This window comes from Macaca nemestrina, chromosome 12, assembly GCF_043159975.1.
Source record: "Macaca nemestrina isolate mMacNem1 chromosome 12, mMacNem.hap1, whole genome shotgun sequence".
Taxonomy (NCBI): Eukaryota; Metazoa; Chordata; class Mammalia; order Primates; family Cercopithecidae; genus Macaca; species Macaca nemestrina.
The window spans coordinates 129516182-129530798 of record NC_092136.1 but is presented as its reverse complement, the minus strand read 5'-3'; the positions used below and the strand labels follow the sequence as shown (position 1 = coordinate 129530798).

General features: G+C 46.0%; 1 protein-coding gene across 4 annotated transcripts in view; it reads right to left on the bottom strand.

Annotated features, from left to right (window-relative positions):
* LOC105476193 (amyloid beta precursor like protein 2) overlaps positions 1-8351 on the bottom strand; it is a 72662-nt gene extending 64311 nt beyond the window's left edge. For all 4 annotated transcript variants that reach the window (XM_071075820.1, XM_071075821.1, XM_071075823.1 and 1 more), the window contains exon 1: positions 8162-8351. In XM_071075820.1, the coding sequence (XP_070931921.1) occupies positions 8162-8266 (105 nt within the window). In that variant the 5' untranslated portion in view covers positions 8267-8351. The remainder of the gene's footprint in view (positions 1-8161) is intronic.
* Between the last annotated feature and the right edge of the window lie 6266 nt (positions 8352-14617).

Below are 14617 nucleotides of genomic sequence, written 5' to 3'. Positions count from 1 at the left end.
TTTTTTCCTTTTGTGTACTTTTAAATTTTGAAAAGCTCAAAAATACTCAAGGGCTTTCAATACTGGGTAGAAGCAGCAAGGGTGGCTGGCACTTTCCTGAGTAAGGGGCTATCTTTACTTTCAGTTCAAATAGCTTGACATCCTTACCTTCTAAAATCATCACAGTATGCACAAATAATTAACACTATGTGTTGATAAATGTGTGTTACAACTCTAACAACAGCCTAAGCAAATGTAATGAAAACATGAATGGAAATGTAAACTCCTACCTCAAGAGTTACTTCTTGAAAGTTCAAATGAGGCTTTTATTGGTAATGTTATATTTCTGTATCCAGTGGGTTTTTTTTTTAAGGCTAAAACATACACGAGAAATGTTAAGATTCAACAAAACTGGGGCCTGGACATAGGGTCTTTTTTACATGTTTAACTAACCTATGTGGGGAATGCTCGTAACTAAAGGGAGTAAAATAAAAGCTCTAATAGCTCACCCCTCCGGGTAAAAATCCTGCTTCAGCCTAATCAAGTTACATGTTTAGCCTTCCAGAGACAAGCATAAAATATGTGAATATACTAACGATCTTTACTACCACCACTAATCTCACATTTTCTTATCTAGGCGAAATACCTCCCTCACAGTCCATTCACGTTTTACGTCAAATTTTTCACATTCTTCACCATTCTAGTCATTCTTTTTTTTTTTTTTTTTGAGACGGAGTCTCGCTCTGTCGCCCAGACTGGAGTACAGTGGCCGTATCTCAGCTCACTGCAAGCTCCGCCTCCTGGGTTTACACCATTCTCCTGCCTCAGCCTCCCGAGTAGCTGGGACTACAGGTGCCCGCCACCTCACCCGGCTAGTTTTTTGTATTTTTTTAGTAGAGACGGGGTTTCACCGTGTTAGCCAGGATGGTCTCGATCTCCTGACCTCGTGATCCGCCCATCTCGGCCTCCCAAAGTGCTGGGATTACAGGCTTGAGCCACCGCGCCCGGCCCATTCTAGTCATTCTGTCCTGGATAGCATTATCCCTTTAAAATGATAGCATTATCCCAGATCTAACAAATGCACTGTGATGTCTCAGACGTCTCCATTTTGCCAGCTAACTTAACCCACAGGTAATTTCTTCAGAAGACATTACTTCCTTCTCTTCCAGCCACCCCAGCTACATAACTTCCCAGACAGGGAATGCCCCTATAGCAGACACTGGATTCTCACCAACATCCACATCTTTCTTTTCTAACCAAGCCCAACTTTTTGTTGTTGTTGTTGTTAAGAGGTATCACCATCTGATAAGCCCAACCTGATTGGAGGCTGCACCCTCCTCCTCCTGGCCACATGCTTCAGAAAGCAGACCCTGAGAAGTCTAAGCTTGTGGAGGCAATACCATTCCCCGTGCCAAGGCCTACTTTGGCTAGAAGCATCTGATACACTTCTGTCCAGTGACACCTGAGGGGTCCTATGCTGGTGGGCTTTGAGAAAGGTTTATTCACTCTTAAAAGGAGATACATACAGGAAGAGACGATCTCTTCCTCCTCTGGACATTATCGTATCAGAGCATGTCCCCTGGTGTTGCAGCAGCAATTCCACAACCACTAGGGGAGTGCACCCAAGGAAGGCAGGGTAGAAAGGGGGTGGGGACAGCTCAATTAAGCAACCTGTAAGTGCCCCAACTCCACACACTAAGTAATATTTTTCTGGACCACAATCTTACCCCCATCACACTGGTCACTGGCCACTGAGTATCTGGTGCTGGCAGCCTTCTCTCTTCCAAATAATCCCACACCTTGATTTTGATAAAAATCTCTACAGGGAGTCATAATTTCTTTTCTTAAAATTGTAGGTCAGAATACAAAAATGACGCAGTTTACTACTAAAAAAAGAGAACTTGAACATAATATAAAAAGACACAAAAGAGCTGGGCCCGCAGTGGCTCATGCCTGTAATCCCAGCACTTTGGGAGGCTGAGGCAGCTGCATCACTTGAGGTCAGGAGTTCGAGACGAGCCTGGCCAACATGGTGAAACCCTGTCTCTACTAAAAATATAAAAATTAGCCGGGCATGGAGGCACACACCTGTAATCCCAGCTTCTCAGGAGGCTGAGGCACGAGAATCGCTTGAACCCAGGAGGCGGAAGTTGCAGTGAGCCAAATGGCACCAGTGCACTCCAGCCTGGATGACAGAGTGAGACTGTCTCAAAACAAACAAACAAAAAGGACCAAAAATTTTTTTAAAATCAGTGAATATCATTTGAATGATGCAAAAGAAAGAAAAATCAATGGAAAATGTAAAACAGCAAAGTCCCCTGTAATTACATACTTCAAAGGGTCACTGTTAACCATATGGTTTACACTGATTCATAACATATCAGAACTTGTATGAAATTAGTTTCTTTTAAGGGAAACACTCATGCCAGGTTTTGGTTATGCGAAAGACAGGTAGACATGAGTAAAAAGAAATCCGCACCCAAAAGGCAAACGTGAACCATGCTGACAGGACAGAGCAATAGGCTTAAATAGGAAGGGCAGACTCCTTCCCCTAGTCAAGCTGTATGATGTTCAACCCTTGGCCTCTACCAACTCCCTTTTTAGGTAGGGATAAGAATACCGAATTCACTAGACTGTCAGGGACTTATGTAGATAATTTACCCAAAGAGTTTGTTTTGTTTTTCTCTCCTTGTACATTAGAATCATCCAGGGAGCTTTTGAAACTGAGCATCCCAAAGGTACTCAATGACAATCTCTGGGGTTAGGGCCTAGAAATCATACACAAGTGCATTTTGCAAAGGAAAAAGCACTATCCACATTTGTTTTTACTACTGCACTGTTTAGCACCTAGCACAGAACCATGTAAAAGGGGTTTAATAAATACTAGTAGGATGAATTACAAATGAAAAGTCAGCTGATTTTCTAATCTTCATCTTTAAACAAATAGATTACAGTTATGTGTCAAAAGACGGCATTTTGAAAAAAATATCTTAGCCAAGTGTAGTGGTATGCACTGTACTCCTAGTTACTCGGGAGGCTGAGGCAGGAGGATCACTCGAGCCCAGGAGTTTGAGGCCGCAGTGAGCCATGGCTGTGCCACTGCACTCCAGCCTCGGTTAACAGTGAGACCGTCTCAAAAAATAAAAAATAAAAGTAAAGACTTCACGATGCTTACGTAAGAAAAATTCCCTCAGCAAAAGCAATTATTACTTGTACTTGACACAAAGGACTGAAACTCACTTCTACTTGAATGTGCCTACATAGTCCACCTTCCATCTTAGGCCATAAATCAACGTACAATACACTAAATTTAATTAAGTTTCAAGATAATCTAGTTTATCTCTCTAAAAACCAACCCATGAAAATTGAATTATAGGCAATTTAGACTCCTCTCTCAACTAGCCCCTCCATGGAAACTACAATTACTGTACAAAGATTTACCCTTACTTTCTGTCACACAGAAAACATTATTTTCTTTGAGTAGTTCATGTTAGCATAATTCGAAATAGTAATTGTTAGGTGCTGGCTTCAATATGCAGTGGCCATTTTTATAAAATTTATGTACACGATATATCTATTAATAGAAGGGTATACAACATTACAGTAAGGTTTCCCTGGGTAATATGATTTTAGGTCATTTTTCATTTCTTATTCTTCATCTGTACTTTTAAATTTCTTACAATGAATATGTACCACCTATAGAATTCTTCTGTTATTTTAGAAAGAAAATCCAAAAGCCTGAGAATTTAGTAAGGGTAAATAGAATTCATTAATTAAACAATCTTGAAAGGGGCCAGGTGCGGAGGCTCACACCTGTAATCCCAGCACTTTGGAAGGCCAAGACAGGCGAATCACAAAGTCAGAAGTTTGGGACCAGCCTGGTCAACATGGTGAAAACCCGTCTCTACTAAAAATACAAAAATGAGCCGGGCACGGTGGTGGGCTCCTGTAGTCCCAGCTACTCGGGAGGCTGAGGCAGGAGAGTCATTCGAACCCAAAAAGCAGAGATCACAGTGAACTGAGACCGCGCCAGTGCACTCCAGCCTCAAAAAAGAAAAACAAAACAACAACAACAAAAAACATGTTTTCAAATTCTATAAAGAACATGATTGGGTCAACAAACTAGAAAACCGACAACAAATAATATCCAAGTATTGTATCAATGTTAAATTTCATTAGGTTGATGACTGTACTAAGACTTATGTCTTTGGCTCTTAGAATATATATACTGAAGTTCTCCGGGGTAAAGGGGATGATGTATGCACCTTACTCTCAAATAATTTGGCCAAAAATGCAATAATAGATAAAGCAAATGCTGACTAGAAAAAATGTTAACAATTCGTGAATCTGAGTAAAGAGTATGAAAATTGTACAATTTTTGCATTTTTTAATAAGATTTGAGACAGTCTTGCTCTGTCACCCAGGTTGGAGTGCAGTGGCACGATCTTGGCTCACTGTAATCTCCACCTCCAGGGTTAAAGCGATTCTCCTGCCTCAGCCTCCTGAGTGGCTGGGATTACAGGCACGCGCCACCACACCCAGGCGGGAGTGCAGTGGCGTGATCTCACCTGACCGCAAGCTCCGCCTCCTGAGTTCACACCATTCTCCTCCCGAGTAGCTGGCACTACAGGCACCCGCCACCACGCCCGGCTAATTTTTGTATTTTTAGTAGAGACAGGGTTTCACCGTGTTAGCCAGGATGGTCTTGATCTCCTGACCTTGTGATCCACCCGCCTTGGCCTCCCAAAAGTGTTGTGATTACAGGCGTGGGCCACCGTGCCTGGTGATTAAAGTTATTTCTAAGTAAAACATTTTTAATTGAAAAAGTTTAAAAATCAACACATTCAAAATTGTTCTAACAAAAATACTTAAGATCATGTTGGGCCAACTTCTAGCAAGACTTTATTTGGAAAAATATATTTTAAAAATTGTGCTAATAAAAACATATGCAGGACCAACTTTAAGCAAAATTTTAAATCAGCACCATCTAACGGAAATACAATGTGAGCCACATACATAGTATTAAATTTTCTAGGAACCATATTAGCGTTAAAAGAAACAGGTGAAATTAATTTTAATGTTTTGTTTAGCCCATGTCTAAAGTATTGTTTCAATTTAATCAATACAAAAATTGAAAGATTTTAATTTTTCTACTAAATCTTCGAAATCTGGTGTGTATTTTATACTTCCAGTACATCTCAATTAAGAAGCTAAATTTTCATCTTGATCTACATTTAGATTTCATAAAATGTACAGTTTAAAAGTAGATTCGCATAACAAAATTATTTCAGTTAAAAGTTTTCCAACCACTGAATCAGTTTTTAAATGTAAACTTAAATTAATTAAAATTAAATAAAATGAAAAATTCACTCCTCAGTCACACTAGTCACCCTACAGGCTCAATAACCACATGTGGCTTGTGGCTACACCCTAGGAAAGTTCGGCTTTAGATAGTAAAACAAATTCCCTCTACAAAAGGAGGAATTAACTGATAAAATTTAAGTTTATAGTATTTATCAAAAGATTTTTAAAACGTAGTTATGATAAAAATAATGGGCAGGGTGCCGTAGCTCACGCCTGTAATCCCAGCAATTTGGGAGGCCGAGGCAGGCACATCACCTGAGATCAGGTGTTCCAGACCAGCCTGGCCAACATGGTGAAAGCCTGTCTCTACCAAAAATACAAAAATTAGCTGGGCGTGGTGGCGGGCGCCTGTAATCCCAGCTACCTGGGAGGCTGAGGCAGGAGAATCGCTTGAATCCGGAAGGCGGAAGTTGCTGGGAGCCGAGATCCCACCATTGCACTCCAGCCTGGGACAGAGCAAGACTCCATCTCAAAAAAAAAAAAAAAAACAAAAAGACGATATTCCTATCAGAAGCACACCAAGGTTTCTCTCCAAGGTGCAATTAGACATCTCCCATACCACCTGTCAGAAATACCAACACAAAGCCTTCTCTACTCTGCCTCAGTTGTCATCCTTTAATCTGGATTTAAGTTTCCTGAAAATTGGCAATCAAATGGCCTTCTTTCTTTCAAATGTGGCAGAACACACTCAAGTTCCGGCTCTCAAGAGCCTAGTCATCTACTGCATAGTATGCGGGGTCTCAGCACAACACTGTCTCAGTCAGAAATGGGAGCACGCACGCGCGAGAACTTGGGTCGGATTTAAGAGAGGAAGTGACCCTGAGTCCAGAGGTGTTTTTTTTTTTAAACAGGTGTAAGAGATTAATTCAGTGAACACCAAGCAACACTAAAGATTTGCCAATCAATAATTCTGTGCCAAGCAACTTGATCAGGGATTTGGCCAGAATCCCTTTGGCTAATCTCAATCAGGGCCTTCCCAAAGACATCCTGATTTAGGCCATTCTCATCTAAATTAAGCTTCGACAGTCCCTTGCCTGACAGCAAATAAACAAAATCAAATTATATTCATGTGAATAAAATTCTGATAGCTTGACAAAAGGCCCCTTGAAAGATCATTTAGTAAGTGTGAGCAAAAATACAGCTCCAAAGAACAGGAGGTACCATAAAACCATTTTTCAGAAATGTTTAATTCCTTTCTTCAGTCATACTTTTCAAGTGAACAACGCTGTGACTAACAATCAAATTTAATACACAACGAATTCTGTTATTATTTTTTCTCCCTGCACAAGTATTAACGAATTCTTTAAAACTGCCGAGTCCTTTACTGTGAATTCACTAATGCCTGAAATTACTCATACCAATGGGAAGCGGGGTGCGAGTGTGAACGATGGTTTCTGACACCCGACTCACTAGTGAAGTCCCATCTTCCATACAAAACCCTTTATTTCTTCTCCCCATCTCACTCACCTAGCTGTTTTCATGCGACATCATATCAAGGATCACAGATAAACTCTGACCACTGTGTGGACACTGAAACAATCGCAATCCAAAATCCTCTGTAGATAAACGTTAACTATTTCTCCTTAAAGCTGAACTCCTTTCTTACCCTCAGTCACAAAGCTTTAAACAGGATGAATACAAAGGTTTTAAGCCGTTCCATCAGAGAGGCTTTTTACTAGATTTATTTTTACCCGTGGAAATACTTGAACATTCTGTAGAAGTAAACATATTCTAAACCTGACGTCTTTAAAAGAAAGCTCCCAATTAATGCCTAATCAAATCCAGTCTTCAGGTCTCTCTGAAATTAGCTAAGTAGGCAGAAACCAATTGTAATTTTTAAAAGAGCGAAGAGGGAGAAGAAATAAACGACACCAGAACTACACATTCCAGTCCAGCAGTTCAAGCACTACTTCGAGAAGGGAAGTAAAAGATCAAGCCCGCCGTCTCCCTCGGCCACAGCAGGGCTCCTCCAAGGCTGCCCGCTCCGGCCCGCGCCGTGGCCGCCCCCGGCCCAGCCGCTTCGCCTTTCTCGCAGCGGGGATGCTCAGGGGGCGACCTCGAAGCACACCACCGCTGGAATTCTGACACCGACAGAGGACGGTTTTTCCAAGACTTTACACGCATTCGCGGGCACCTTCCCTACTCACTGAAACCCTCACGAAAGCGGTCAACGCACACAGAGCGGGTTTCCTCGGTCTACGGACGCAGGCAAACAGCGCCACTTAAAAATGCGCGTCCGCGCCCCGGCCCCGGGCGGCGGAGGGAGCAGCGGCCGGCCTGGCGCGGGAGCTCCCCCGGGGCTCGCAGCATCCCCGCCGCGCGCGAAGGCCGGGGCCGCGTCCACCTGGCAACAAAGGCGAAGCCCGCAGGTGGGAGGCCCGGAGCCGAGGTCCCGGCACCGCGTGAGGGAGCTTAACGGGGTGCGCGGGGTCGCCCCCGGAGAGAGACGAGCTGCGGACTCCGGCGGGAGAGAAGCGCCCTGGTCGATGCTCGCATTGTCCCGCGGGAGGGCGGGGCGGGCGCCCGGGGGCGCGGGGTCCCCGGAGGAGGTGGCGGCGCCGGGGGTGGGTTGGGGGCTGGGGAGGCCGAGGCGGCCCGCCGCCCCCAGTATCCCCGACGCCTTTCATTTGGCCTCTGCGGCTGCTGAGGCAGCCCGACCTCCAACGCTAAGCACTGCGCCAAGCAGGGACGGGCGGGGGAGGGCGCGCCAGACCCGCCGCAGCGCCGGATCCCCCGCGCCGCACCCCCGGCCCGCCCTGCAGCGGACCCCGCTGCTCGCCCGCAGGCCGCGCTCCTCCGGCGTTCGCCCGGTCCCCACCTCGATGTAGCCGGCCAGCGCCGAGGCGGGCGCCGTGAGCCCCACCAGCAGCAGAAGCAGGAGCCTGCCCGTGGCTGCGGCGGCCGCTGTCCCGGTGGCCGCCATCCCTCGCCGGGTAGCTCTAGTGCGCGGCTCTCAAGCTCACACACACCGACTGCGCGCCCAGCACACAGCGACCCAGAAGCATCTGAAGCCAGTTCGCCGCCGCCCAGGGGGTTTTACACCGACCGGAACTGACTTCACATTACCACGCCCTCCTTCTGCGGCTCCCAATGCCGGCCCGCAGAACCTCTCAAGACCCCGCCCCGCCGTGCGGTCCAGACCCAATCAGGGGATGGAAGAGCCTTCTCCTCCCGCCCGGTCCAACCGCGCGCCCCCGCCCGGCCCCGCCTCCGGCCGCGGACGGCCCCGCCCCCGCTCCGGACCCTGTGGCCGCCAGGCGCGGGGGCGTGCGCGCGGCGGGTCGGGGGCCGCAGCTCTGCGGCGCGGGGCTGGCTGTGTCCTCCGCCACCCCCGGCGCGGTTGTCTGTCCCTGCTACGCTGGTCCATCAGCTTTCAGCCTCCCGATACGGGCACGGCCCGCTACCCTGCCCCTGCTGGGCATTCTTCAGACTCCATTGGGTACGCCCTCTTTTTGATTCTGGAAATGGTTTTATTAAAAACAGGATGAATTAGGAGTCCGGGACGGTTTGCCAAGGACCGTCCCCCGAGGCAGGGGGAGGACCACAGGAGGCAGCCACCCTCCTCCCCCGAGCCGTACTCAGGGCGCGCCTCTCCCGCGCTGCTCCGCCCAGGCCTCTCCGCCGGGTCCTCGCCTCACCCCGGCCGCGCTCCGCATGCTCGGCCTCCGATCCTTAGGCCTCTTCCCGACCCTTCCTTCCCAGCGGCCGCCCAGGCAGGGATAGAGACCAGGGGTGCAAGAACCACGCCGGCCTCACAGCCCAGGCCCCCTTCCTCGTGTGTTTTAGGAGAGATCACGCTGCTTCTTCGGTTGAGGCGCACTAGCGGGAGACCTGCTTTTCTGCCTTCCTGCTCCGCGGCATTTCCACTTCACTAGAGAAAAATGTCCTGCTGCCCCATTTAGCAATTGGCACAGCCTCGCCACCGCCAGGGCTCCGCTGGCCTTGTTTCCTTTCAGTAGCCAGTGAGTTAGGTACTGCCTTCTGAGAGGCCTGGACTAGTCCCTCCTGGTTCAACTAAATACATAACGCAACCCCTACCCCCAGGACGCTGACAATAGAAAGGAGGAGACTGTCCGCGGAGTAGACGAGTGCGGCTGTAAGAAGAACCCGGGATTTTCCAGCCTTACTTTGCACCACTCCCCTACATGCACAGTTCCCTGTGGGTCAACTGGCTCTGCCCGATTCCTCCAAGAAGACACCTTTCCATTTCACAGCCCTTCTTAACACTGTTCCTGCGCCTGCAATGTCCTCTCCCCAACATCTACCTGTTGGAAGCATTTTCACTGTTCCTCGGCTCAGTCGGCTGTAATATCATCGCTTCTGATTGCTCAGAGGGATGTTTCCCACTGTGGCACTTGCTCCCTGGTTATTTCCATACCTCTCTCAGGCCACTGACAAGACTCGGGTGTGTCATGCTGCAGTGCCCCTCACAGTGCAGGCCTCGATAAATGTTTGCCCGGTGTTATTGAACCCAATTATCTTGGGTGCTGATACTAATTCTGAAACTGGCATGAATTTGGCTCTTGCTATGGACCGAATTTTGTCCCCACCCCTAAAGTGTGTGCCGAAGCGCTGAACCCTAGTGTGATGGTTATTTGTAAATGGGGCCTCTGGGAGGTAATCAGGTTTGGATGAGGTCATGGAGGTAGTAGGTCATGATGGGATTAGTGCCTTTATTAGAAGAGACACCAGAGAGCTTGCTTTTCTCTCACACTCTCTGTCCCCTACCCCCAACCTCAGCCCCCACCTCCCTCCTGCATGTGCGAACACAGCAAGAAGGCCGCCATCTGCAAACCAGGAAGAGGTCCATCACTGAGGGGCCAAAGTGGCATCTTGAGCTTGGACTTCCCAGGCTTCAAGAACTCTGAAAAATAAATTCCTGTTGTTGAAGCCCCACAGCCTATGTTATTTTGTTGCAGCAGCCGGAGCTGACTGACACAGCCACATAATCACGGGCAAGTTCCTCCATCACTTGGGATTCTCTTTTCTCCTCTGTCAAATGCGAATATTAAAACCTATCTCACTTCACCACTTTGTGTGATTGAACTTAAAATGAATGTACAATAGTTGAAAGCATGAAGTGACTTACATGTAAGGGGTAGGAGGGTAAAGCGATGTATTACCAAGTGCAGGTTCATCTACAAGTATGTGGGAAAAGTATGAAGTGACTACCTAAATCCTCATTCTGTTGTTTACCCTGTAGGACATGTAGCCCTTCTGGAGCCTATTACCTCACCTACAAAATCAGGGCCTTGAACTCAGGGAAAAGCAAGTGAGATATCTGAGTTCAGAGCAGTGGCCTGGATATTCATGCTTTGGAGACTATATCTTCAAGACTGAGCTCTAATATCGTGGGACAGTACAGGGATATACAGGAACATGATTTAGAGGGTCTTCAATCTAAACTTAGGTCTTGAAAGAAGTTTATTTGCATTTTCAAGTTATGGAAGGATCGTTACTAAGAGCTGATAGCCCCATTCATCAACATTCTGTACTTTAAAATGTTACTGTCTTCTTACTAAATGACACGGACAGGAGCATACCTGGTCTTGCAATTCTCAATAATTTTTCATCCCAGATACGCACATGTCAGTAACCAAGGCTTATGAGTAGTATGTTTTCATTTTATTATCTTTTGGGCATAAAAGCAAAAGACCCTAAAATAACCTCCTGGCTGGGTGCGGTGGCTCATGCCTGTAATCCTAGCACTTTGGGAGGCCAAGGTGGGTGGAGCACCTGAAGTCAGGAGTTCCAGACCAGCCTGGCCAGCATGGTGAAACCCCGTCTCTACTAAAAATACAAAATTAAAATTAAAAAAAAAAAAAGCTGGGCATGGTGGCAGGCACCTGTAGTCCCAGCTACTTGGGAGGCTGAGGCAGGAGAATCGCTTGAGCCCGGGAGGCGTAAGTTGCAGTGAGCCGAGATTGTGCCACTGCACTCCAGCCTGGGTAGCAGAGCAAGACTCCATCTCAAAAAAATAAAAATAAAGTAAAATAAAATAACCTCATGTTTCTTCTACTTTCTTAAGAATCAGACTTTCTCCTAACTCTCTTCTATGCACACTTAAAATGTGCGCATTTCCTTGTTGGAAAAAAACAAAGCTGATTTTCCTAAATGTATACTTAACCTGAGCAGAGCCCTCTCATTAATTTGATACTTGTTTATCCAATACCTATTCAGGCTAGGTACACTTGGCTAGGATAATTGCTCCCAAATCAGGATGCTTTTCAAAATCAACTAAGAAGTGTATTTTTATTTTATTTTATTTTTGAAACAGTCTCACCCTGTCGCCCAAGCTGGAGTGCAGCGGCATAATCACAGCTCACTGAAGCTTTGACCTCCTGGGATCAGGCAATTCTCCAGCCACAGGCACCACCACACCCAGCTATTTTTTTTTTTAACACTGTGTTGCCCAAGCTGACGTCAAACTTCTGAACTCAAGTGATCCTCTTGCCTTGGCCTCCCAAAAGTGTTGGGATTAGAGGCATGAGCCACCGTGCCCAGCCAGGAGTTTATTTTTAAAAGGCACATTTTAAAACCCAATGTCAGAAATTCTAAATCTCTTAATGCTAGAGTGACCTAAAGAAATTGGTATACATTTTTCCACCAGGCCCAGTGGCTTATGCCTGTAATGCCAGCACTTTGGGAGGCCGAGGCGGGTGGATTACCTGAGGTCAGGTGTTCAAGACCAGTCTGGCCAACAGCTACTACTAAAAATAGGAAAATTAGCCAGGCGTGGCGGTGGGCGCCTGTATCCCAAGCTACTCAGGAAGTTGAGGCAGGAGAATTGCTTGAACCTGGGAGGCGGAGGTTACAGTGAGCTGAGATCGTGCCATTGCACTCCACCCTGGGTGACAGAGCAAAACTCTGTCTCAAAAAAAGAAAGAAAGAAAGAAAGAAATCGGTATACATTTTTAAAGCTCTCTAGATCATTCTAACCCACTAATATTCATGAGAACTGCTGCTCTGGCAGAGTGGTTACTTAATTCTCGAATATCGTGGACTGGGAAAAACACTTTTTAAGTGGAATAACTAATTTTAAGTTACCAGTTGTTATGTTTTGTTTTGTTTTCCAAATAAATGCATTAAATTAAAATGCAACTGTATTATCACCACCATATCACTGAAGAAACAACGTTTAACAACAAAGTCAGGATAGTCATCTTTTGAAATTTAAAAATTGAGGTGGGGGCGGTGGTTCACACCTGTTATTCCAGCACTTTGGGAGGCCAAGGCAGGCGGATCACAAGGTCAGGAGATCCAGACCATCCTGGCTAACACAGTGAAACCCGTCTCTACTAAAAAAAAAAAAATACAAAAAAATTAGCCGGGTGTGGTGGCGGGTGCCTGTAGTACCAGTTACTCGGGAGGCTGAGGCAGGAGAATGGCGTGAACCCGGGAGGTGGAGCCTGCAATGAGCCAAGATCCCACCACTGCACTCCAGCCTGGGCAGCAGAGCTAAACTCCATCTCAAAAAAAAAAAAAATTTTAAATCGGATAACATAACTTTTTGGCCAAGTTAATACATTGCCTTTGTTGTTGTTTTCATTGCAAATCAGAATGGTGAATACTTTATAATGGAATGGCCCTGATTTAATATGTGTTAGAACCCTTGTTGTATGGGAAATAAGTATGAATCAATTCTATGCCTTGGCTTATAGCTGATCGCCTTTAAATATCTCCTTCCTTCTACCCAGATTGCCTTTCCCCCTCATCCACAGCCGACTCAGTATTTAAGACTTGGTTCAAGTGTCACCTGTTCATGGAGGTTTTCTGCTCCTCCCTTTCTTCTTCGAAGCTGAGTTTGGTGCACCTTCTTTTTGCTCCCCCTGACATTCTGTATGTACACACCTCTGTCATACTATGTGTAAACTAAGCATTAGTTGTTTATTTTCCTTTCAGTTTCCTTAATTATAACACGAGTCCCTTGAGGGGAAGAACCATGTCTGTTCGTGTCTGTACCTCCACAATCTAGCATAGTGGTTGTGCTTAATAGGCGTTCAAAAAATATTTGCTGACTGAACACAGAACTAAGTGAGCTTTACAATCTGTCAGAGAAGCGAAAACCTGGGTGTGCATAAGCATAGCGGTAGGTGGAAAGTCATAAATGGCTTAAGAGAAGTGAAGTGTTTTAGGAAGAGCAGAGGAAGTTGGTTACAGCTGTGTGAGGACACCAGGAAAGGATCATAGAGGAGAGGATATCTGAGGTTTCCTGGGAATATGTACAGGATGTGCTCATGCAGTCTCAGGAGAGGACAAGAAGCATGGAAGGAACAATGCAAGCAAAGGCATAGCACTGGAAAAACATGATGGAGGAGAATATGCCAGTCATATTTCACTTAACTGGAACCTAGGGTTTGTAATACATAATTAAGGCAGGATGGTTGGTGGGTTTACAGAAAAGATACTGAGGAGCCATAGAAACCTTTGGGCAAGAAATAATTAGAGTTGGCTTTTAGGCAAAAAACGAGTGTGAGAGCTACATGAGGGATGCGGCAGAGCCTGGAGTCCAGGAGGCAGCTAGGAGCCCACTGTGATCTTGCGGAAAGAGAAAATGTGGGCAGAACTAAGGGAGATGGGGTGGAATTAGAAAGGAGATGGTTGTAAAAGGTAAAGTCTATGGTCTTGGCCAGTCACTGAATAGGAGAGTCAGTGGAATAGAGTCAAGGAGAAGGAAGGAGGGATAAAGAGAACTTTAACCTCTGAACATGGACCTGGGAGAATATGGTGATGATGATGCCATTGGCAGAAATAGGGAAAACAAGAAGATTATGGGGATGAGAGGAAGGTGGAGATGTGAAATGTCAGAATTAGAATTTTGGGAGTTACCTTCCAAAAGGCTGTTAGTTAAATGTATGAGCTAGCCAACAGGCAATGCAACAAGAGAAGTAGAAAGAACCCAGAGGGATATATTACTGTTCTGTTCAACCACTATTTGTCACCACAGCATAGTCGAAAACTAGAAAAGGCCAAATAGGATGAGGACTAAGAAAGAACCACTGAACTTGGAGATCATTGAACTTTGTCATTGGTCATTTCTTTGAAAGAGTAAAAGCTATTTGCAGGATGTAAAGGTTTAAGTGGCTTGGAGGAAGGAGAGCTAACAAGTACAGTCTTGTCTCTTCTCAGATGTTCCCTGTTGAAAGAGCAAAAACTAGGAGAGTAGCTGTTGTAGGATACGGGTGGAGAACTTTGTTGTTGTTCCTGTTTGTCAGTGATGAGGAGGCACCGGTGGAAGGGAAAAGATTGAAAATGAAAGAGACACAGGTAAGAT